At 45.7% G+C, this 24,402-nt stretch overlaps 5 protein-coding genes across 10 annotated transcripts; 2 read left to right on the top strand and 3 right to left on the bottom strand.

The window, feature by feature from the left end:
• Positions 1 to 10: 10 nt before the first annotated feature.
• On the bottom strand, positions 11 to 5,708 carry LOC138130629 (TBC1 domain family member 25). Of its 4 annotated transcripts, none has more exons than XM_069047217.1 (7): positions 4,186 to 5,708; positions 3,762 to 3,992; positions 3,505 to 3,710; positions 3,080 to 3,457; positions 2,757 to 3,032; positions 2,359 to 2,596; positions 11 to 2,311 (listed from the first exon to the last, which is right to left on the bottom strand). In XM_069047217.1, exons 2-7 carry the CDS (start codon positions 3,810 to 3,812, stop codon positions 605 to 607), a joined length of 2,856 nt encoding a protein of 951 aa, XP_068903318.1. In that variant the 5' UTR covers positions 3,813 to 3,992; positions 4,186 to 5,708; the 3' UTR covers positions 11 to 604. The 4 variants fall into 4 exon arrangements, with proteins under 4 accessions (XP_068903318.1, XP_068903319.1, XP_068903316.1 ...); XM_069047218.1 differs by having other exon boundaries at positions 5,558 to 5,702; XM_069047215.1 differs by having other exon boundaries at positions 3,762 to 5,708.
• A 531-nt stretch (positions 5,709 to 6,239) lies between these two features.
• On the bottom strand, positions 6,240 to 7,752 carry LOC138130646 (activating signal cointegrator 1 complex subunit 1-like). Its single transcript, XM_069047250.1, has 4 exons — positions 7,362 to 7,752; positions 7,224 to 7,314; positions 6,579 to 7,171; positions 6,240 to 6,527 (listed from the first exon to the last, which is right to left on the bottom strand). The coding sequence occupies exons 1-4, from the start codon at positions 7,552 to 7,554 to the stop codon at positions 6,271 to 6,273; spliced, it is 1,134 nt and encodes a 377-aa protein (XP_068903351.1). The 5' UTR covers positions 7,555 to 7,752; the 3' UTR covers positions 6,240 to 6,270.
• An 887-nt stretch (positions 7,753 to 8,639) lies between these two features.
• Positions 8,640 to 12,700, top strand: Glg1 (golgi glycoprotein 1). The gene is made up of 4 exons (XM_069047207.1): positions 8,640 to 10,099; positions 10,152 to 11,964; positions 12,071 to 12,177; positions 12,231 to 12,700. The coding sequence occupies exons 1-4, from the start codon at positions 8,909 to 8,911 to the stop codon at positions 12,399 to 12,401; spliced, it is 3,282 nt and encodes a 1,093-aa protein (XP_068903308.1). The 5' UTR covers positions 8,640 to 8,908; the 3' UTR covers positions 12,402 to 12,700.
• Positions 12,701 to 12,841: 141 nt separating this feature from the next.
• On the top strand, positions 12,842 to 17,187 carry hzg (herzog). The gene is made up of 4 exons (XM_069047258.1): positions 12,842 to 13,139; positions 13,562 to 13,833; positions 15,464 to 15,799; positions 15,852 to 17,187. Exons 1-4 carry the CDS (start codon positions 13,067 to 13,069, stop codon positions 16,056 to 16,058), a joined length of 888 nt encoding a protein of 295 aa, XP_068903359.1. The 5' UTR covers positions 12,842 to 13,066; the 3' UTR covers positions 16,059 to 17,187.
• A 382-nt stretch (positions 17,188 to 17,569) lies between these two features.
• On the bottom strand, positions 17,570 to 24,287 carry Als2 (Amyotrophic lateral sclerosis 2). 3 transcript variants are annotated; one of them, XM_069047200.1, is made up of 10 exons: positions 23,780 to 23,922; positions 23,435 to 23,722; positions 22,817 to 23,380; positions 22,650 to 22,766; positions 19,954 to 21,516; positions 19,570 to 19,901; positions 18,716 to 19,210; positions 18,271 to 18,665; positions 17,884 to 18,223; positions 17,570 to 17,830 (listed from the first exon to the last, which is right to left on the bottom strand). In XM_069047200.1, exons 2-10 carry the CDS (start codon positions 23,700 to 23,702, stop codon positions 17,786 to 17,788), a joined length of 4,119 nt encoding a protein of 1,372 aa, XP_068903301.1. In that variant the 5' UTR covers positions 23,703 to 23,722; positions 23,780 to 23,922; the 3' UTR covers positions 17,570 to 17,785. The 3 variants fall into 3 exon arrangements, with proteins under 3 accessions (XP_068903301.1, XP_068903299.1, XP_068903300.1); XM_069047198.1 differs by having other exon boundaries at positions 23,435 to 24,125; XM_069047199.1 differs by lacking the exon at positions 22,650 to 22,766 and having other exon boundaries at positions 23,435 to 24,287.
• Positions 24,288 to 24,402: the final 115 nt, after the last annotated feature.

The following is a 24,402-nucleotide window of genomic DNA, read 5'->3' as shown; positions in this document are numbered from 1 at the left end:
AACACCGCTCTATTGAATCATTACTTTATTATCATCGTGGAACTCAATTCGAATCGAGAAGGAAACCATAATCGACAATAAATTCAAATTCTGTTTATGTTAATGTATTGCTGCTGAAGGATTTTACAGTACCCTTCTGATGTATGTGCAGGTATGCTATGGTATGCGGCCTCATAGGCGTCACGTAACGGTAATTCAAGACAAAACATGTAACAACCGCGCCGCCTATGGCGCACTTGGTGCTTCGAGATAAAAAATATGTTATGGGAATGACTCGTCATTAATTGGCTTTTTTTGGAAGTCATCTCGTTCATAAATGCTAACTTAAAATGCAATTCAAGTCGCCTCGTTCCCAACAAACCAACACAATCTGCATTGAAGCAACTCAAATTGGAGAATTTTCCGAAAAATATTTCGACTGATCATGTAACATGTAAAAAAATAAACACGAGTGGGTCTTAGTTGTAATATTTTTAGGAACGAGAACAGTGAGTGATCACCCTGAACCTATTAAGTACTAGGCACAATCCACCTAAAATTAGAAAATAAATAAAAGAACCGAAAATATCACAGCGTACATAATAAATAAAAAGATCGATCTTTCTTAACAGTCCTGTTTCTGTTGAGCTATGGTGTGTTGTTTGATGTACCTGGCGTACATTTGCCTGGCCTGATTCAGTACCCTAGTCACGTGATGCTTCCTTACCATCTTGTCAAAATGCATTGCCATCTCGTTATAGTCCATACCTTTACTGATAATGTGATCCCTGTGTTGCAACAAGACCGTGATGCACAAGAACATGAGGAAGGGGTTGCCGCCGCCGAACTCGTTGGGGGGCGGGAGTAGCGCCGACGTTTTGCTGCTCTCTGTCACCTCCTCGCACGAATTCGTCAACGGCGCCCCGTTAACCGGCACAGGCACTCTCGGAACCTCCTCCTCCTTCTCCTCCACCTTCTCCCTGACCACCTCCTTGACGAGCTTCGCTGTCGAATTGATCACCTTGATCGGAGTGACCGTCTTCTTGGCGGACACCTCGTTGACTAGCGTGGGCATCTCGTTGTCGTACTCTATGTCGGCTTGTTCGTCAGGTGTCGGCATGCTGGGACTGGTCTTGGTCAGGAGAGGGTTCTCCCAGAGGAAGATGTCGTCGCTCTTCCTCTTCTCCGTCATTTCTTCCGCCGCTTTCTCCGATTTTTCCAAACTCTGCTTCGGTTGCTCCTCCACTTTTTCCGTCTTCATCTCGCTGCTGCAATCGGTAGATGGCGACTCCGACAGCCTCTCTATGTACTTATCCCCGAAGACTTTCCTGTCGAGATTCTCCAACTCCAGTCGCAACTCCCTCGTGACGGAAGTCGTCAAGGGGAAGTACTCTTGCGAGTCGTCGGGACTGTACTCGTCGAAGGTGTCGTCGCAGCTGTTCGACGTTGACGAGTAGTGACGAGTGCGAGCCGAACTCTCCGAATCATCGAAGCTCGACTTGGTGAGTAAGATTTTTGGTTTGTCAACGTCACCGACGCTGCCTCCCATCCTCGCCAACTTGTCCGAGATCTTGTTTTTGTTGACGGCGGCGAAGTTCAGAAACTCGTTCAGATTCTTCACCATCTTTCCTTTGGGTTTGCTCTCGACCTCCTCTTTGATCGAGTGATCGAGCCGCTCCAAAGATGAGAACAGCTTCGCGGCGGCTATTCTGTCCTTGAGATCTTTAAAGTGGCCGCTCTTCTTCGTCGTCTTGATCAGACTGGTCATGCTCGACGAGAGATTGGCCTTTCGGGCGTTGTTGTTGACACCATTGAGAAGTATGTAAGAGTCCGATTTGGCCTCGAGAGGCGACACCGATCTCGGCCTGAGCTCGTTTCGCGGCGACAACTCTGGATTCCTCGGCGAGGTGTCGTTGCTCTTCGACATCTTCTGACGCGTGAGGGCGGCGTCGTCAAGGCTTTGGTGTTTCAGTTTTATGTCGAGGATGTTGTTTCGGGACTTGCTGATCGTCTCGTCGAGACTGTGATTTTGTCTCTTGACGATTCCGGTTTTCTTCGTGGTGAAGTTGCTGAGGGAAATCGACGAACTCTGTCGACGCAACGCGCACACTTTCGTGTAGGCGTTCTCGCGGGGCGTCTTCAAGAGGGGGCTGATGGGAGGTGTCGCTGTTACCGGTTGGAACAGTAAGTCGAACAGTTTCAGTTCTTTGTCGGGGGGATCCGCCGGAAGGGAGCTCCACAACACCTCCAGCATCCTTAGCGAGTCTTCGAAAGCAAATTCGCGCTTCATTTCAAGGAGGAGCCAACGGTAGCAGAACAACAGGTCGTCGGCCTTAAGCAAAAACGTGGTATTTGAGAAATCTTTCTAGATCTAGTTACCTGGTGCAGTTTCAAGTAATTGTAAAATTCGGAGTCGTAGTACATTAGACCTTCGGCTAAGTGGGTGAATTTCTGGGTCATGGCGATGCCGTCGATCATGAAGTTGGTGCAGAGACGTTGCATCAAGGCGCAGAAGCAGATGTAAGCGTGGGCTTCGTCGTTCATCGTCACCAGAAGGGGTGATGCCAAGTCGCTCATGCCTTGGCAGTAGCTCACTTTGGGGTGGTTCAGTGCATACCTGTTGTAAAAATGATCAAATTTGAAACCGCTGGAAATGTTTGAAAGCGCTGCCAAAAACGCTGGTTCGGATTGGACGATCTTATTGAACGCTCGTTCCCGATTGGCGCTTTCAAATACGCCACTCAATTCGCACGTTGTGATTGGTCCGCCAAACTTACGTAGTCAAAATGTTAAATAACGAGGCAATGTTTTGGTTGTCGTCGCTGCCGGCGTAAAACGGGTGATGTCTGTCCGTTCGCAGCACGTCTTTCCGCACCATCCCCGTGGTGTAGGCCAGCTCCCCCGCCACCGGTCCTTGAGCTATCGCCGCCTTCCACGTCTCCCTCAGTGTGACGTATTCCGCCGCCTTCTTCTTGATATAGTCCATCCTCTCCCGCCCCGTCATCCCGTCGGGGTACACATTCAACAAGTGTTTCCACACCACTTTCCTGAAACTTGTGTGAAACACTTCGAATCCTTGAAGAAAAAATGTTTCAAATACCTCAACCCGGGATCTATCCCGCCGAAATAAATGACAGTTCTCAGCTCTTTGGCGTAGATTATCTGCCCCACTGGGTCCAGAAACGTCCTAAACTCTGAATCCGACAACGGGGGCCTCGGAGGTTGGAGCGACGTGCTCCCGTCCTCGCCGAAATTGAACGCCCTCTGTACCATATTAAGAGTTTTGCCCACCTGATTGAAAATTCCGTGGAGTCTGGGGGAGGGTTTGGCCTCCTGGCATGTGGGAGTTCGGATCTGTGTGATTATGGGGACGTTCTGTTTGAGTTCCCAGTCGTCCGAGCACTCTTCAAACGGCTTGAGGTCGACGCGCAGACACAGGCACGGCTCCGAGTTGTTACCCACTGACATATTGTAAGCTCTGCAATGGCACACGTAGAAAAAAAAATCTCGGGTGTGAATATTTACTTTAGGAATGCGGCGTCCAAGTCCCAGTCTGACAACAAAGGCATGTAAGTCTCGTGACCGTTGACGTCGAACAGCCGGTAACATATCGCAAAATCTCCCTTGAGGTCGAACGCTTTGGCCAAGATGCTCTGCAGGACCTCGAAAGAGGTTATTTGCGGGTCCACGCTGAATTTGCGGAATTCCGGGGGTTGCGACCCTTCACATTTCTGCAAATTTGAATTGTTTTCACACACGAATTGACTCCATAGCCGATTTACCTTAACTTTCACGCGTACAGCCTCACGGCTGTAACCAAACACTCCCGACATGGTTGGATTTGTGACGAGCGGGTGGTTTTGTTCTTAAGTACTTTCACAGGAACATTTTAAGTTGGGTAATTCACACCGTTACGAAACGGTTGTAAACAATTTTAATTTACAAATAAATATTTGACATTTACCGTGACATGTGTGACATTTTATCAATTGTCAAAACACAGGGGTGGCAACCTAAGGGATGGAGTTGCGTTAGAATTAAATTGTCCACAGGAGGCGGCGGCTTATTTTTAACGCGAAGTGTTAAAATAAACTGGCAAAAAGAACACTGGAGCGATAACCAGAATTATCTACTTCCTTGGATATTATTATAATCAGAGTTGCGGTCAGAAACGAATATTTACGGCTCATAATACTTGGAAATTACCTGGAAGCCGGCTTTGGTTCTGATTACGAGTAAATTTAAATGCCACTTCTTACCGACGTCTGCTGTCGGGGCAATGGACATCAAGTATTCGACACGGACACACCCAGAACAAAATTTAAATTAATTTTTATTGCACCGGTGTTATTACAAAACTGTAAATAATAATTCTTTCCAAGCAACACCCAGACAATTAATACAACTTTCCACTCCAGATTTACACAAACCGTAACATTTCTCGTTAAACATGAATACACCTGAATAATTCAAAGTGTTCTTTCTAATGTACCACTTAACTAGCCAATATTGACCATAAAGTTGATACATATTGTAACGTGACCGAGCGTCTTGCATTTTAATATTTTTATCAACACGTTTACTTTAAAAATAGGGCAATTTACATTTCAAGTAGTCTATGCGACATATATCTACTAATTTTGAAATATGTACATTCTTTTCATGATATGTCACTATTTTTAACTTGTTTCAATTTCGTGACGAAAAGTATTTAAATGTCAAAAAAATGTCTTCTATTCTATTGTTATTGGACATACTGTATATTTCGGACTTTATTTTCCTACGATATATACGAGATAACTGGCGTTCTTAATTTTTAAATCAAATCTAATCACATTAAATTAATCTCATTCTTTTATAAATGGGCATTAGTTCGAAATAAATATTTATTAGATTATTGCAGGACCTAACCTCAACTTTGGTCTATAATTATTTTCAAGATGAAAACAACACTGGAACAGTATTCGAACCGTTGTCGCACTTGTTTGAATGAACTAGACGATAAAAAAATCTTTTTGTATAAGGATGGTCTCGTTGGGACCATGTTGTCTCAGTGTACTTCTCTTTCGGTACCACCTTGACTCGTGACCCGTTTTTCGATCTAACTGCTTCCCAAAATTACAGATTTTTACCAAAGATGGTCTAATGTGCAAAAATTGGTCGACACTTACAACTTCAAGAAGAAATGCAAAGCAGCAGACAAATTTTTAAGAGGACTATCGAGCGCTGAAATAGACGACGAATTAGAAGATTTTCTACCATCGACTCTACGACAACATCCCCTATCAGTGATGAGTCTCACATCACGTGTTACATAATGCAATAAGACTTTTACTAGAAAAATGCCTTTACTAGGCAACTTCAGAGACACAAGCGTGAGTTTTTTTGAAAGTGTTGGGACATAATAGTCTAGTTTTTCCAAAGGCCACAAGTGCAACTCGTGCGAGAAATCTTTCACGACGAGCCAAAACTTGAGGCGCACCAGTCCCGACATACCAACACAAATTTATACATGTGTAACACTTGTTACAGATGCTTTTTGATAAAAAGCGTCATCGCAAAACATGCAAAAACGTACCTGTTAGGTAAACCCTACCTTTGCTCCTACTGTGGCAAAGGGTACTTGTTGGTACTATAAAAGCGCAATCACTCGAATTGATTCCAGATTAGTTGCAGTGGATACTCTGCAAACCCATCTCAAGATTCACACCAAAGCGGACTTATTGGCTTGCCTCGTCTGCGGGGACAAATTCGCCGCGCAGACCTCCCTCCAACTACACTTACGAAAACACACAGGCGAGAGGCCCCACTTGTGTTCCGTCTGTAGATTGCGCTTTAAGAGCAGTTCGCAGTTGAGGGGGCACCAAGCGAGGCATTTTGGTTTGAAAAGTGAAAATGTGAAATTTGCCATAAAAGATTTTCAACTTTTCATGCCAAACGGGTTCATGAGACAGGCCACGGAGGGCACATGACGGGAGTTTGTGGATGCTGCGGCAAGAGATGGTTGTTTTTGGGCACAAAAGCGCCATTTTAATAGTTTTAAATAGTTACAGGTCGCATAGTGGACCACGGTAGTGGATTAGGTGCATAGGTTACGGCATACTTCACGGCGGTTGTATCAGTGTGGCCAATGTAAGCGTAGTTTTCATACTGAAGGAGTGAAGGAATTGGACACACACCAGAAATTTTCTGTTTGTCTGCAAGGATTGTGGAAGAGGCTTTACCAGGAGAAACAATTTGATAAGACATGAAAAATTGCATCAAACCAACAGAAATTCTATTTTGACAACATTAAAGGTTAATTGTTCCGACTGACTGATAATATCCCGTCTGAGTAGAAGTGAATCTTATTGACAGATGAATGTTGTCAAGAACGGTTTTGCCAAAGTAGTAATCCTTGTACTTGTCTAAGATGAAACTGGCGTCGAACGATTCTCTTTTCTTCGTTTCGCTGTCTTTGCTCTTTTGTAATCCGTCGCTTTTACGGAAGAGGGAGTTCATCAAGGTCACGTGTAGCTTGACGTTGTCGAACTGTTTCCTGACCAGACCTACAACATTTCGCTCGTAATTCTATTTCATCATATTTCCCTCGCGAGTACCATTTCTGTAAAAGACGTCTAGAATTTCATCCGCCGCTTCCTGAAGACTTTCCACATCTTCTCTACTATCCAGACACACTTTGCCGTACAAAACGTCCACTTCGCTCGGATCGTCGTTCATGATCTCTATTCCTTTCAAGACGATATTCGGTTTTTTATTTGAAAAAAATTTTTGAACGCTATTCTGACATTTACTCAACAGCTGTTTGGCCTCCTCGACTTCTTTGTCGTCTAGAAGCGTCAAGGTTACTATTGTCAGATGAAATTTCTCGACTTTCTGGAAGATCGTCTCGTCAACGCCCCTGATTGGGGGAGCCCCGAGGACGTCGTCTTTGAATTTAAGAAAATTCTTTTTAATACTGTCTGAATAAACGGGAATCGATACAAAATGAGTTATTGATAGCTTTTCGCGCCTTGCAAGTGCAAGAAGGGCTATTTGAGTGCGGGCAGAAGCAACGCTACGCTCGCTGTGTCCTGTTATTTTAATTATCGGCTCTTCATTTGGTCTTGGCACTTTGACCAGAGTGTTGGTGTTGTCTTGTAATTTCTTTAGTTTTGAGCCTCGCGGTCCAATTATCACGGAATGTAGTTGACTGAAATTAAACCATTGAAAAAATATTCAAAAAGTGTGAAATAGGTAATTACGTGGGAACATAAAATGAAGTGATGAATTTCCCTGACTTGGTTGGATTGATTTCATAGTTGTCTTCCAAATCGCAACAGTCTAGCATTTCAGCTGTAAATCGAAATTAGTGAAGGCAAAATCTTCATTTACTGACTTACTGTCGTTATCGTCGTATGGCCCCAAAGCTGAGTGTCCGGATGTTTGTTGCTCACTTTGTTGGAGACCATTGTCAAGTGAAAGCATCCAATAGAACTTGTCTTGTTTCCCATCTTTTAGCTTAATTAAATTGACATTATCTGACAGCGGCTCCTTTGAGTAGAAAAAATTTGGAAATGCTTCACCGTCACCCATGTCGACAAAAGTGAGGTTAAAATTTATGTTATCATTATCAACTTTAGTGAATTGGTGATGTCAATTTACGGCTGAAGAAAAGGGAGACATTGAAGAATTACAAACAATAAAAATTATGGCGTATTCTGTAATTTTTAAAGGGGCGTTAAAATTTTAGCGTCCTTTGAAATTTCAAGCCCTGATTAGTGATTGGTTATTGCTGGATTGCTACGACAACTTAATTTAACGTCCTTTAAAATTTAGCGGAGCAGTTACAGAATAAATGTCAAATTTTTTGTTAACGCAATTATTTAAAGGTACGTAGTTTCTCCAAAGTGGCCCCATTTGTGACCCTATAATATCAAAATTCTTTTTTTACATCACTGAATTCGTTAATTCCCAGCCAGCATTCTTTTTTAAGCCGAAAGTGACTACTTTTAGGTAATCTTTTAGGTATATCTGTTATTGTCCAGATAAAAATGCAACCCAAAATACAATTCATAAAGCTACTGTCGCGAGCAAAAAATTCTGGTCGTCAATGTCATTTCAAAATTTGGTTAAATTGTCACAAATTTAAAAAATGCCCCTGCTTGATTATGCCCATTTCAACAAAGTGTCAAAAAATTAGAAAAAAATGGCAATTAATGTCATACAACATGATGATAGGTTATGATATTTATGACCGTTTTACAATGGAGCACATTCTGTTGTGTCAAAGCATGATTTTGAGGACCAGTTTTTTTTTGCTCGCGACAGTATCTCGATCCCTATTACATAGCTACACTGCTGTGCAGAAAAATCGCGGACACCTATTTTTCGCTGTGTTAAGACCGTCTAGATTAGTTCTGATTTTTTATTTGTCAGTGTCAAACAACTGTTTCATTTTTCTAATACCGGGTGATTTTAATTTTAAATGATTGTGACTTTTTTTCTTAAGTTGGGAACATTTTTCATAAATTATTTTGGCAAACTTGATACCTTCATCAACACATTGGCGTACGTACGTCATTTTGACATTTTATGTATTAATAAATTGTGTCAAATAGGCGAGGACGCCTATGTTTATATCATATTGAAAAGTCACAATAATTTAAAATCACCCGGTATTTGTGGGCTTGTTGTGCGTGTTAAAATGTAGAGCCGCCATGTTGGCACCACGATCTTTAATCTTTTTTATGTGTCATGTGTTGTTTTGATAGCTGTCAAAAGTGACGTTTGAGACGTTGTGTGTGTCCATTTTTATTTTTTTATTTGTTGTACCGGCGATAACAACATCGGATGTGATTATTTGTTTGTCGTTGATAAGCCGTGAGCATTTCCTAGGGGAAGGTGTGAGAAAGCAATAATTCGTACCGAAACCTAATCACCACATGAAATGTGCGCACTTGATAGTTTGTGTTTTTTGGGGTTAGTAACAGCGGTGTTGTGTTTAAGAAGTGAAGTTGGGTTTCCGGCCAACTCTTTACTGTCTCGACACAAGAGAGACGCACCAAAATCCATAGTGGACGACCCGGCATGCGGCGAAGTAAAAGTTATTTGCAATAATTTAAGCGAAAACGATGATATTTTAATCTTGGAATGTCTCCAATCTCTCAATCCTGCGAGACTGTCCACTCTCAAGTACGAATGTCAGAATGTAGTTTGGAAGCACACGAGTGAATTGATCAAAAACGACCGCGTCAGAGATTTCCTGAGTCGGTACTGTTCGAACGATTTGCCGTTGTTAAACTGCGACACATCTGTGGAGGGCGAATATCTAAAATGCATAGTCAACAACAAAGACAAAGTACAGAGCGGCAACTGCAACAGTGTTATTTTGAGGTTGGAAAATGTGGCTTTCCAAGACTACCGCTGGATTTCCAACTTTCTCCAACACTGCAAAGAAGACATCGACAGTTTACAGTGCGGCCGCATCGACGGCCCCTCGTGGAACCAGTTCCAGACCGTAACGTGCCTCCAAACCAACATCCTCAACGTCAGAGACGACTGCAAGCGCGAAGTGTTCAAACTGTCAGAACTCCAAGCGGAGAGCATTAAACTGGACAGACAACTGTACATGGCCTGCGTGGAGGACCACCGGAGGTACTGCCAACAGTTGCCGGTCGGTAGCGGTCGCGTCTTCACCTGTCTGATGGAACAGCCGCAAGATCGGCTGACGTCAGAGTGTCACAAACAGCTGGTGAAGAGGCAGAAACTCATCTCTCAAGACTACAAGGTCAGCAGGGGATTGATGAGGGCCTGCAAGGACGACATCAGGAAGACCCACTGCAGGAGACAGACCTCGAGCGACAAAAACATCCGACTGGCCCAGATCCTGCTCTGCCTGGAGAACATCGCCAAGAACGGTACCAAAGTCGATCCGGATTGCGAGGCGGAGCTGGTGGAGCACAGGAAGATGCTGATGGAGGACTTCAGTCTCTCTCCCGAGATAGTCGACGGTTGCAGCGACGAGATCCGGAAGTACTGCGCGGGATTCGAAGCCGGAGGGAAGACGATTCACTGTCTGATGGACCACGCCAGATTCAAGAATTTGCAGAACAGGCTGAGAGACACCTGTTTGAGAGCCGTAAGTGTCCGAAGTAGAGATTTTGGTTTTTTAAATTTGGTAAAATTTGCAGCTCGAGAGTCTAGTGAAGGAGACCGACGCCGGCGAGGACTGGCGAGTGGACCCCGTCCTGCACCAGGCCTGCTATCCCGTCGTCAAGTCGGTCTGTCGCGACATCAAAGGGGGCGACGCTCGCGTCATGTCCTGCCTGATGGATAACATCGGCGCCGATCACATGACGGAAGAGTGCGAAGACGCCCTCATCCAGATCCAGTACTTCGTAGCGCGCGACTTCAAACTGGATCCCAAGCTGTACAGGGCGTGCAAGGATGACGCCACCAAACTGTGCCACGCCAGCCCCAGCTGGGAGGAGGGACAGAAGGAGCAGCCCACCTACGAGCCCCAAGTCCTTCCCTGTCTGTACAGACACGCCTACCCCACCGACGAGAAGCTCAAGATCAAGACGAGCTGCCTGCAACAGATCCAGAGGGTGATGAGGCAGCGAGCCATCAGCGTCGACTTGCAACCGGAAATCGAAGAGGTGTGTCTGGACGACTTGGCCATGTTGTGTTTCGACAAGACTCGACGAGGCGAAGAGATGATGTGTTTGCAGAAGAACTTCGACGACTTGAGCGAGAAGTGCAGGGTGGCAGTGGAGTCGTTCACTGAAGCCGAAGCCCAACACGCCGAGCTGAACCCGTACATAATGCAAAACTGCCGCAAAGAGATGGAGACGCTGTGCGGCTCCGAGCAGAAGAACGACGAAGGCGACATCATGGAGTGTCTCATCTCGCACAAGAACGACCCCTCCGTGAAGACCAACCCGTCGTGCCGGGTCAGCATCGAGCACTTCCAGATCATCTCTCTGAAGGACTACAGGTTCACGTACAAGTTCAAGGTGGCTTGCAAGCACTTCGCGATGAGATTCTGCGGCAAAGCTCGGACCAAGAGCGAAGTGGTGACGTGTCTGAGCGAGAAGGTTACCAACGACACGGTCAGCGGGTTCAAGAGCGCCGTGCCGAAAGAGTGCCGGCAGCAGCTGAAGGCCCAGTTGTTGCAGCAGCGCGAGAACATCGACTTCGACCCGAAGCTGAAGACCGCTTGTGCGACAGACATCAAGACGCACTGTCCCAACGTGGAGCACGGCAACGCCCAAGTGCTCGAGTGCCTCCAGACCGTGCGCGAGAAGCTGAGCGATCGCTGCGAACAAGAAGTGTTCAAAGTGAAACGACAAGAAATCGACGACAACTCGATCGATTACGCGTTGATCACGATGTGCGCCGACGCCATCGACCAGTTCTGCTCGCACCACGATCGCGAGACGGTCCTCGACTGCCTCAAAACCAACAAGGACCAAAAGGGCTTCAGCAAGAAGTGTCGATCCATAGTCGTGCACAGGATGGTCGAGCAAAACTCGAACTACCAACTGAATCCCGCCCTGCAGGAGAACTGCAAGATGGACATGAATAAATTCTGCGCGAGCGTTATGAGTACCAATCATGGCAGAGATCTGAACGGCGCCATGATCAAGTGTCTGAAGGCGTCGTTCAAGAAAGGGGTGCTGTCGCACAAGTGCGAGAGCGAGATGGTGTACATCTTGCGGGAACAGGCGCTCGACGTCAGTCTCAACCCTCTGATTCGAGTCGTCTGCAAGAACGAGTTGGAGACGATCTGCAAAACGAACGAGGACGATTCCGGCAAGACCGAAGAGTGCCTCAAGAACGCGCTCATGGACAATCGGATAATGACGCCCGAGTGTAAAGTCGAAGTTGCGAACATGATCGAAGAATCTCAAGCGGACATCCAGGTCGACCCTCTCTTGCAACAAGTTTGCGCTCTGGATCTGTTGACGTTTTGCAAAGATGTGCCTCAAGGAAACGGAAGACGTAAGAACGTGCAGAACTGATTACTTGCACCTGTCAAGTTGGCAAGACCGGTTCTGTCGCAATCGTGCCAACGATCAGATCGTCATTTAGGTAATTTTTGTTTCAGGTATAAAATGTTTGAAGATAACGATGGATAATAGTAATAATCAACTGTCGCCGGAGTGCAAGGACATGTTGACCAAAAGACTGAAAATGTACGAGAATGCCGCACAGGTGAGTTGTTTGGAGCGTTTCAATTTGAAAGAGTGTCGGTAATGAATTTTCAGGTGGCGCCCCCTCCCGGCGATTTCCACGAACTGTACAAGCAAGTGGTCTCGTCGCCCGCCAAACATTATTTCTTTTTGATGTTTTTCATGGTAGTGGGGTCGATATTCGTCGTCGGCATTTTCTTCGGGAGGGCCTTGAAACGACAACAGAGGACACTAAAGAACAAATGATTTTTCAAACGGACTTTCTTTAGGTTAACGATCTAGTGTACGTAACAAATTGACTTGTGATAAAATATTTTAAAACAGAAACCATATTTTATTGTCATGCAAGGCCAAAATGTATTATAAATTATGAAATTTACAAGTTTCGAGTGTCATTGTACCGAGTATATTTGTAAATAAGCAGGTGTCGTTTGCCATTTTAGTTAGTTTAAGATAAGAGAGAGGTTACTAACGGATAATAATTAGGAGGCGCTTTCTAAATTGTTTGTACGTAAAGAAATTTTAATAATAAATTGTAAGAAACCGCTGGCGTTTTTATTGCGGCGTCTGGAAATTCAAAATGGCGGACGGAATCGGTCGTCCCCGGAAGCAGTCTGAACTGAAAAATGTGGTTTTTGTTGTGCGATAAGGTGCGGGAAAGGTGAGTTTGTGCGTATTGTCGGAGATCGGGTTGGAATGCGGTGTTTGGGCGAGTGCGGTTTGAATTTGGCGGTCGGAGGCAGTGTGTCGGCCACGTCGGTAAAGCAGTGACCGCGTGGCAGTGAGTGTTAAAGCGAAAACAGCATCTGCCATTTTGCAAAGGTGTTAAAAGATTATTTATTATAGTGCATGTTGTGTTCGGGACAATTGGGCGTACCGATAAGCGACCGAGGGACCCAACAAATGTTTAAATGGACGCATCGTCCATTATCACTCAAGTGTCAAGGGACGACGAGCAGTTAAACAGTTATCCTCCCGAAAAAGGTAAATAATCGGTGACAGATCCCATTAGATAAGGCGAGACTGCACCTGTTCGCACGGCTGGACGGCCCGGGGCCCGGCACCGCCGCTCCGCCGCCGCCAGTCCTCAGGAAGCGCGTCCGACGGGAAATCGCCGCATCAAGTAGGCGTGTTGGATGCACGGTAAACAAGATGCTAGGCGCCGAGCCTGGACCAGCTAACCTTGAGCTCGACCCTGGGATTGGACGTTAATTTTTCGAATTCTTCGCAAATTTGCGTCTCAACAGTCGCATTTCGCGTCCACCGCCTATGCAAATCGCGTTGCATTCCACACCTTTTCATGACCTCCTTAGGATGAGGCGAGCTGTCAAGAGCTTTCACATTTTTCGCATCCGCCGCCGATTCGATCGAGACGACTTTCCCTGACGGTTGACGTTTGTCCGCAGGAACCCTCCCGAGAACCGAAAATGACATATCAGAGGAGAAAATACCACCGACCAATAATAAGAAGGCTAATCGGGGCTTCCTTCGGTCGCTGTTCTGCTGTCTGGGCCGGAAGAGCGCGAAGAAGCCGAGCCCCGAGCAGTGCGTCGACGGCAACCAGTACAACGCGGGCAGCAGTTGTACATACCTCCTACCGCCCGTCCGACACCAAGACATGCACAAAAAATGCATGGTGATAGACTTAGATGAGACGCTCGTTCACAGCAGTTTCAAGGTATGCGGACGGGGCCCCCAGTGCACGTCTCATCGAGTGATATGGGCTTATTTTGTTTTATCATGTTGAGAGCAGTGGCTGTTGACGTTTATTATGACGGATAGCCCACGGTAACGTCAAATTTTTAAAAAATATTTTCTCTCAACGACAAATTGCGTGGTAATTCGAAATTAATGGAGACCTTGGGGATTAAAAAATTACCGACATTGGCCTGTACATTCCGATTGTGTAATGTTACGGTGCAAAAAAGCGCTGCGAGAGCACGATTCATTCATGTCTTTGACAGGCCATAGTAAACAGACGGATGACGTCGGGACGCCGCCGACGCTTCACCGATCAAAAAGCTTCACGCTTTTGACACTGTCAAGTGGCTCACTTATTGGGTTCCATTCATGAATGATGAACAAATTACTTTGTGTGAAAAGTTGACTGCACCCACGCATCCATTGATCGAATTTTTTTACATAAAATGTGCATTTCACTCTTGTGAATAAAATTCTTTGTGTTTTTGCGTTTTCCATCATCTCGAATTAATTATTGCAAGTAGACTTTGCATATTGTTTGCGCAGTTAATTACCATCGATAAAAATAAAACAGAAAATGCGTTTAATAGAAAAACAAGACGGGTTTTTATGACCTCCCACGACCGATTGTTGCTAACAAGAGCCTCGTTGAGTCCATAAAATTATGAATTTTTTCGATTTGACGTTTCGTTCAATTAGATTTTGCGGTTTCGCCAGAAAATTCCAATTGGACACGAATCGGACCGAAGAGGTGTCACCGGTCGGCACCGCAGCCCTTCGAGTCCGGGCGAAAATAAAAAAAATAAACAGATCGATCGATGATGAAGAAAAGTCGTGTTTGTGCTCGTTCAAAATTTTATTTGTCAAGTCTTCGTCGCAGATGCTTGTTTACATTTTTTATGTATTTTTACCAAACGCGTCACACCATAATTTTGGCGACGGGTAATTTTATTGATTTGCCACATTTCGCGTTAAATATAAATTCGCAGAAGGGAACCTTGAAATTCCACAAATCAATTAAATTTGAATCGAAATTAACGATTCGGGGATTGTTTCACGAATCCCCCAAAAAATCGTTTGGGAACGGTGACAAATCAGCCTTTCTTAAAAAGCGAACATAATAATCCATTTACAAACAAACTGTTTAATTTCCAAACGTGTAATCACAGTACAATATTTATGTTTTTGGTTCGGCGCTGATAACCACGATAACAGTATTGCGATTCTGACCATAATTTCGCGAACAATAAACTGGCCTCGTTTAATGGCAAACTGGAATTTCATGGTTTTATCGAAGATTAGTTAAAAAAATTCCATGGCAGCGATGCGGACGGAGGACTGAACAGTCGCGGTGGGTATGCACCCGTGGGCCGAACCAGAAGCACTCCTAGCACGTCTCTGAGGATTTAAAATCCGGCAGATGAACCGACCGGGTGATTAAATGATGCGCGAGCCATTTTTGGCAAAATTATTTTCCAAATTCCGTTTCGGCCCGGATTCAAAATTGCAGTTTGTAAGTGTGTCGAGTGCGGAATCCGGCAACGGTACGTATCGTCGAATCTGTCGTGCAGTTTAGTAAAAATTCCACTGAAGACGTGATGTTTCAGCCGATTAGCAACGCCGACTTCGTGGTGCCCGTCGAGATCGACGGGACGGTTCACCAGGTGTACGTTCTGAAGAGGCCGCACGTGGACGACTTCCTGCGACGGATGGGCGAGCTGTACGAGTGCGTGTTGTTCACGGCGTCGCTGGCCAAGTACGCCGATCCCGTGGCCGACCTGCTGGACCAGTGGGGCGTCTTCCGGTCGCGCCTCTTCCGGGAGAGCTGCGTCTTCTACAGGGGTAACTACGTGAAGGACTTGAACAAGCTGGGGCGGGAGCTGCAGCAGATCGTGATCGTGGACAATTCGCCCGCTTCCTACATATTCCATCCAGACAACGCTGTAAGTTGCGCTGCGGCGCGAACGGCCACCGATCTAATTTGTGTCTGTGCAGGTGCCGGTGGCGTCGTGGTTCGACGACATGAGCGACTCGGAGCTTCTGGATCTGATACCGTTCTTCGAGAAGTTGAGCAAAATGGACAATGTGTATACAGTGCTGTGTAATTCCAATCATCCGTATAACAGTAGTGTGTCGCAAGTAAACGGCCCCGCAAACCTCACCGCCAGTATACAGAACAACCATTCACCGCCCAATACGTAGCGAAAAGTTCCTCGAAGGATTGTTGCCAGGATCGTTGTTTTCTTCATTCATGTCTTTTATTTCGGAGAGTTCGCTTTTCTGCCGACCTGGTAATGTATCGGTCACATTACGAACACGGATCAGTGTAAATATGTAGGTAAAATAGTACATATTTTTTATTAAGTAAATACAGAAAAAGTATTCTATCCCGCTTATGAAAAGTTACCGAGAGCTTTATTTAAAAAATGATGAATAGAAAGAAACCGGTATTTTTACACGAGTTGTTTTCGTTTTTTTTTTCTTCCTTCTTTTTGGTTCGCTTTGCTTTGATCCAAGGACCGCGGAGCGACTCCTCGAGCCGGACGACCAGTGAGAAGGAAGAGCGAAGAAGAGGAGGCGCGAGGGGTCGGTCCGCGACCCGCACGAAACGGAGAGAGAATTATAGATAGTAGAACAAAACAGTAATCTGCATTTTCTTTTGAAATTGAATACTCAAGCATTTTGTTTTAATTTAACGACGGCGATTGTGTCATAGTCGAGTTAGGATAGTCGAAAGTGTGTCGTTTCGTACTGTACTGCTCGTTCCGATCAATCGGGAACGAGAACGCGATCGATGTGACTAAACAATCAATCATATCTCGTCAGAGGTGATGTTATTTGTGGGAACAAGAGTTCCAATTGTTAACAGTGGCCTTAAACAAATATCTGAACTTTTTTGAACATTTAATTATGAAAATTTTACTGTAGATACGGCAATCAATTCCGTCACTTCTACAGGAGACCGGTCGATAACGGTGACGTTAAAAAACACTCATGAATTTTGCCTTCGAAGCATGCATCACTGTAACAAAAACTGTCAATGTGGCCGCGAATCCGCGGCGTCTAATCGTAACATCGGTTATTGTAATCTGTTGAGTACAAAAATTTTATTTTAAACCTTATAAATTGTTCTATAAGCTTTAAAGTAAAGTTAAGTCGGTTTTTAAGTTATGTTTCTTGATTTAAAATCACTGTACAGTCATATATGTTATTTAGTAATATATTCTTACTATTAAGATTTTATTAATATATTATGAATGTATATTTATCCATTATTTGTGTATTGTGTGAAATTTTATTTGAAATAAGCAATATAATTTTATCTGCCTCACCACATTACTTTTACTCGATACAGATTTCTGCATTGTCTACCCTCAAGTTAGGTTAGGTTAGGTTTCGTTCGCCTCGGACCAACGTAAATTAACCGGGTTTGGTTTAGCGACAGCAATAGTACAATGTGGGGTGCAGCGTGGAGTAATTTAGCTGATTAACGTTATTTTTTACAAGATTAAACTAATTTCGTTGTAGAGAATCATAGTTATTGTTTACGTTGACTATATAGTATACTTGTACATTAAACACTTGTACAAAAATTGAGTGTTTTCATATAACTGTCATGTGAATACATATGCCTTGATTTGTAAATAAAAGCCTGTAATTTATACCCACAGAAGTATTTCTCTCGTTCAAGGTCAAATAATAATCAACTCGCATCTCACATGATCTTTTATTTCTATTATCTCTCCACGATTGTCACTTACTCAGACAAAATCAGGTACAAAACAAGGATGACGCCGAATCAGTTACATGTTTAGATGATATGTTTTTTACTTTAACCATAAATAAAATATATAAAAATAATAACAAGAATTATTGTATTATCACAAAACGTTTCTGCTTTATTAAAAATAAAATCTGGACTAATTGTACTAATAGCTGGAAACTTTCTCTTGTAGGATTTGTTGGTAACTGGCCTAAAAACTCGATTAGCAAAAGTGTGTCTAGAAAACCCACCCCCCCGACTTACTTTGAGTGTGGTGTACATGATGCCTAATTCTCCGCTCTCCAAGCTGGGATCCATGAAATTGTCGACAAAGTCGAGTTCCGAACCCAGATCCGGTATTCTGGCCCGCACCACCACGAACAAAAATATCGGGAACAGATCGTCCATGTTCCAGACGTAGTTTTCCCCCAGCAACTCCTGCGCCACCGGCGTCATCTTCTCCACCGTTTGCCTTATCACTAGAAGCTTTTCGGTCGGTGAGAAGGTCGACTTGAGCTGCTGCAGAGTCTCGATCGCGTCTTCGAACACGTGGGGCGAAGGCGACATGGGATATTGCAGTTGTTCCTCTCTCTTGAAAAATTTCCTGCGGACAAAGATTCACTCTTGCGTCGCTCCCACACTCGCACTTACTGGTCCACCGAGAGGAACGTCATCAGTCCGCGGTCCGACTGCTTGTTCCACTCCATCAACGTCCGCTTGTATTGTCGTTCTTGTTGTTCGTTCTTCAGGGTGAAGAGGGTGAAGAGAGGGTGGTGGACTTTGGGCAGGATGAGCGGGTAGAGGAGCGACTGGTAGTTGACGATCTCTTCGGTGTTGTCGTTTTCGACGAGGCACTCCTTGTCGTAGGTGGGAAGCGCCGGGAATAAAAATCGGACGATCTCGTAGAGGCGTTTGCAGATGTGGTGCAGTTCGGCGATGGCGTGGCCGAGCAGCAGCGGGTGGGCTCGCCCCCCGTACGTGGTGGTGTAGGCTTCGGACAGGTCGGTCAGGAGCGAGCCCAACGGATGGAAGTTGCTCTCGAACGCCTACAAATGACGGTCGTTAGCGATCGAGAACCTACCAACTGTCGCCTCACCTTGGACAGATAACTCTTCACTTCCAGATAAGTCCCCATGTCTAACTTCTCGCGTCCGAACGGCGGTATTATGTCGAGGTGGTTGAGCGAGTTTTGAAACTTGCTACCGCTGCTCTTCGCCTTCTTCATAGTACTGGTGTTGGACAGGTATACCGCCACGTTCTGCCAGATCTTCTGCGTGTCCAACGCCTTCGCTCCGTTCTTCACTCCGGCGTCCGGAATGCCCAACACTTGGTGGCACTGCTTGAACAGGGCTTTCCATTTCTGGTGGACGGGAGTGCAGAACTCTTTGAACGTCTTGGGGAGGGCTTTTTCCGAGCTCCGGGCGAAAGTTCCGTTCGAGATTTTGATCCCTTCGGTCCAGGAACCGCTCAAGTTGCCATCGATCGTGTGGCCCGATGGGAGCGTCAGAGTTCCCTTGCCGTAGAGGACGCCCGTCCCGCGGAATTCCCCTTCGTAATGGGTGCCGTCCTCCAGGATCATCACCCCTTGACCCTACGAGAATATTACAATTAATGTTTCTAGCATCGTAGTCGCCTGTGATTTATATGTAAATTTGACATTTGACAGTTCGCACTTGTCACTGCGGTTTTCATTATTTATAATGTTTCAAATTGCGGTGTCCTGAGCTGGTTAAAGCAGCAAATGAATCCTTTTCAAGGCTATCCCATGCCGAAATTAGTTGCTGCAAGAGTAACTATCACTTTAGAAGAGCTATAGGGCAATGTTGCAGAACATTTTTGAAGGTAAGCGAAAAATAATCAAGTGTCGGGATTTCGGCAACATTAACTGAACATTTTCAATCTTGTTTTTGTGTTATGTGTTGTGAAACATTCGCAAGACTTCGTACTTACAGTGAGGACGTCTTGGTTGAAGATGCCTTCGTAGTAGATCCCATCAGAGGTGACGATCAACCCGTTCCCATGTTTCTTGTTGTCCAACCAACTCCCGATGTACTTCTCCCCGTTGACGATGTCGTCCATGACTCCGTACCCGTTTTTCATCCCCGACACCCAATCTCCAATGTAGAAGGATGCCGCGTTGGCCATGAAATTCCCCTTGCGCAGAAACCCATGCCCGTGGGGTTGTCCGTCTTTGAAGTGACCCTTGTAGACGTCCGTATTCGAATAGGTGAACACTCCGAAACCGTTCTGCTGGTTGTCCTTCCACTGCCCGTCGTATATTCCTAAAAGAAGACGACTCACCAACTCTTTCACGTCGCAGCGACACCTACTTACCAACGTTGGGAATCTCTATGACCCCGTAACCTGACAACTGATTGTTGCTGAACTGTCCGGTGTAGACCTTCCCGTCGTTCCATTGCAACTTCCCGTTCCCATGCATCTTCCCGTTCAACCACCTTCCGGTGTAGGTGGCGTCCTTGAAGAACCCGCTGTTCTTGACGAAGACGTAACTTCCGTTCCTGACGGTCGGAGGTTGCAGCGCTTCGCTTTTGTTCATCGCCGTCTTGATCGCGTTCTGTAGGGCGTGGAACCAGTCGATCTTCGCCTCGGCCTCGTTGGTGTACAGTATGAGCGTCTCTTCGGGCATCTTGAGACAAATCTGGTACTGCTGAGATGTCTCGTCTTGTTGCGGCTCGATCCATATGGTGGTGAGGTTGTGGAGGTGCGAAGTGGAGCCGTTCATGTGGACGAACAGGTCGGAGAAGAGAACGAACCAATGCGAGGAGAAGCGACTGGCGTTGTGCAAATGGATGGGGTACTTGTGACTGTCCCTGAGGAGGCGGCGATCCGCCGATTTCAGATAGTCGACGGCTTTGCCCGAGTTGAGCCAGAACTCTCTGGTCGTCTCGGCTTGTTGCCGCTTCTGGAGCTCCTCCTCGACGAACTCCGCCCACTTGGTGGCGATGTCACGGCACCTCTGGTCCGCGTTCTGCTTGCTGAAGTTCTGGATGGTGACGGTGTAGCTGTCGAGGCGATCCAGAGGAGCCAGAAGATACGTCGAGATTATGTGCTCCTCGTTGTTCTTCTCCTTCTTGGTGAAGCTGTCCGGCCTCTGCTTGTACAGAGTCGGTGATATTTCGATTAGTTTTGATATGTTCTGGAAACCGTCGACGCTGATCACGTTGAATACAGTGCTGATATAGTTCTTGTAAACGAAAATAAACTCCTCGAAGTATCTAAAGACGATAATATCACAAAGGGAGATCAGTCCGTTGGTGTACTCGAGCAGCGAGTGCGCGTTCGCCGCCCACAAGTACAACAGTTCCGTGTAAGTCTTGCACAAGTCCTCGTACAGGGCCTCGTTGGAACTGTTGACGTTCTTCTTCTGCAGAGGCTTGACGATGACGGCCTGCACCACCAACATCTCCTCGAGAAACTTCTGCTCTTCGAGGAGAAAACTGGCGAAGAAGTTGTCGACGGAGTCGCCCACGTTCAACAAGGTGTACTGCAGGCTGGACAACAGGTTGCGAAATAGAGCGATTCTGTTGTCGTTGGAGTTATTCTGAGTATCACTGGAGTACAAGTCGACGCACTTGTCGGTCTCTTTACCGAAGTAGACCAGGTTGAGGTTGTTGGTGAGCAGGGCGGTGTAGTACTCGCCGCACACCACGTCCTTCACTCTTTCCTCTTTGTTGGTGTTGTAGAGTTTGGGGGAGCTCTGGTCGACGTTGCTGTCCATGGTCACCTGGTTGTGGTCGTTCCGTCCCCAGATGTACGCCCTCCCGTCCAAGGTGAGCACCGCCGCGTGGTAGTTCTGCACCGAAACCTTCCGGACACCTATGTTCGACAGTTTGGTTATTATCATGGGACGTTCGCGCTTTATTATGTCGCCGATGCCTGCAAGAAAAACACACTCAGGGATCCTCGACTCGGAAGCAGAAACAGAGCCGCATAAGTTAGAATTCAGCATACTAATCGAAAATTAAAAGTTTGACAAAAGGACTACTTTGTCGAAGTGGAAGGGTGGTGCAGTATGACAACCGAACTGAGCACAACCCTGTTGAGACATTACGGGATACCGATGTCGTATTTTCTGGAAGTGACGTAAAATGTGATTGGAAAAAACGAAAGATATTTTATCTACAGAGCGCCCAGAAATGTGGTAGCAAATTTTTCGATTGGTCCCGCAAGATGACACTTTTTTACAGAGACCTTTTTTATGCATGGCAACGCCGCTATCTAAATTGAGATAAATAAATGTCAAGAATTGTCAAACGTAAAACATTCAAATTTAAATTTTATTGAAAATGTTCAAATTGACCACCATTATGCTCAATGCATAACTGAACCCTTCGAGCAACATCTCGACAAATTTTAGCGCACAAATCGGGGGTAAAAATTGTTCGGAAAACCACCTTTATTTTGAAATAATTCAAAAATTGAATGTTGCAAGATTGAACAAATTTGGCTTTTCGAAAGTGCCATCTTGTGACACTGTGTAAAAGTTGCTACCACATTTCTGGGCGCTCTGTACATTTCATCGGAAACTGAGGTAATAAATTGATGTCGATTGATTAGTAGCTTGGCCGTGAAAAATAAAAGTGGATTCGTAGATTGAACCAAACGGTCAACGAGGTGAATCGCTTTCATCAAAAATGTTTTTGCCTTTTGACATTGCGTCACATGGGTTACGTTAAATTTTAAACATAATTTTGTACGTTACTGACAGATATTGTTTTGACAGTAAATATACTCGTACGCTTCAATCTGCGAGGTGACTTTCGGTTTTCACAATCGGTACGATTCAAATGTGTACTCACCACGGGACACTACGGTTTACTCCAAAGAGCAGGAAAAAATAAGTGTGCGTCATGCTGTCGAAAAACAAACTAATCATCGTGCAATTAGTCAGTTTTAGTGGGGTTGAAGAACGATAAGACGGTGACGGTATCGTCCACCCCCCTTCCACCCCGGCGTCGAACGCAATCTGTTAACTCGTACGCTAGCGTGAGAACAACAAGCAGAAATACCTTTTGCCGTGGCCGACTCGCACTCGTACCGTGTCCCAACAAATTTATGAAAAAATTGCCGAATCGGATTAACGTTTAAACAATCGTTCGGTACGAGGTCAAAATCTTGTCGACGATCTGCAGTAAAACAAATGACGAGAGAGTACGCAAACCGCCTTCACCCTCACCTAGCTGGCCGTGTATGATGTTGCCCCAGGTCCACACCTCGCAGTTGATCAGTGCGGAGCCGGTCCTGACGATGGTGCCGACTCTGTCCTTGAGCTCGCCCTCCGTTACGTCCTTTTCCGAGGTACACTGGCTGAGCGAGCAGACGCCGTCGTCCCTGGAGACCGTCCTCGGGATGCTGATCTCGGGGATGTTCTCGACGATGCTGTTGCAGTCGGAGCTGCCGCTGACGTGTCGCGACAGCGTCACCACCTTGTCGCCGACGGTCTTGACCCCCTCGTAGACGAAGCTCGCCACGTTCGTCATGTTTTCCTTGATGATCCTGGTGGGCTTCTCGGTGCACTCGACGAGGTACTCTTCGCCGGCCGACGACATGCGCGATATCTGCCTGGTGAGGAACTCCTTGGCGGCCTCCGTGTTGCGGAAGATTATGTTCTTCTCTACCTTCTGCGTGTCCGATTTCTCCTCGTCGTCGTCGTCGTCGCTGTGGTGGAGCTTCCGGTCGTTCGAGCTGACGCTGCTGTCGTTCTTGCTGCTGGTAGAGGTCGTTTCGATATCGTAGCTCCCTGTCAAAGTTCGGTGGAGTGACGCGAGGGTTCCAAACACCTACGCTATGTTACCTTGTAATTTCATCCCGAGGGGACACATTTCGGAGATGGAGGTTTGGGACGCCGGGGAAGTCAGCTGGGAGGCGGACAAGCACTGGGGGCAGTTCGACACGAAGACGTCTTCTTCGTCGCTGTCGGTGTCGTCGTTCTTTGTCTGTTTGCTCACGATGGCGATGGCGAAGTCGTTGCCCACGTTCACGCTGTGCACAAGTCTCCCATTGAAAAAGTTCACTTTCTTGGGTGTCTCGCTGTTGATCCCGATCTGGGGCATGTACCCCATCGCCCACAAGTGGCCAGATTCTGTCACAAAAAGCTGACCGTACTCTCCTATTGCAATTTTATTGACTTTCATTTTACATTTGGTCCCCGTGTGCCCTCGGGAACAGTGGTAGTCTTCTAGCAAACAGATCTCGCTACATTTCTCTAGATTTTTTGTGCACCTAAACACACATCCCTCTACGTCTACAACATATAAACTATCTTTACAGCAATCTATATCTATGGGCTTCCATTCCTCGCAACAGTCTAACTCTAGATATGATACGTTTTCGCTGGTTTGTACGGTTCCATGATATAAAGAATTGCTGGATGTTTGGATGTACAGGTGGTTTTCTATATTGCTTATCTTGGTGATGCTCTCTTGGATTTCTGTCCTTACTTCAATGTTTTTCGTCAGGTTCCATAAACGAAGGTTGTTTGTCATTCTGTTAACTCAATTGTACTAAAATTTGGATGGAATAAAGGGAAATAAACTAAATTGAGCACTGGAGCACTGGTAAATAATTTAAACCACACCTTCCCATCTTGAATCAGCTGATTGTCAGTTTCCGTGACAGTTGAAGGTTTTCCACGAATAAAACACACATAAAAATTAATATCACATAAATACCGAACTTAAAATTGCGTAAAGCAAACATATATCGACCCAAATTTGCCATCTAATGGCAGATGGAAGGTTCCAAAGAATAAAAACAGTAGTT

The sequence above is a fragment of the Tenebrio molitor genome, chromosome 5 (genome assembly GCF_963966145.1).
Source record: "Tenebrio molitor chromosome 5, icTenMoli1.1, whole genome shotgun sequence".
NCBI lineage: Eukaryota > Metazoa > Arthropoda > Insecta > Coleoptera > Tenebrionidae > Tenebrio > Tenebrio molitor.
Note: the sequence above shows the minus strand (reverse complement) of the source record. Positions and strands in the feature narration are given on the sequence as shown.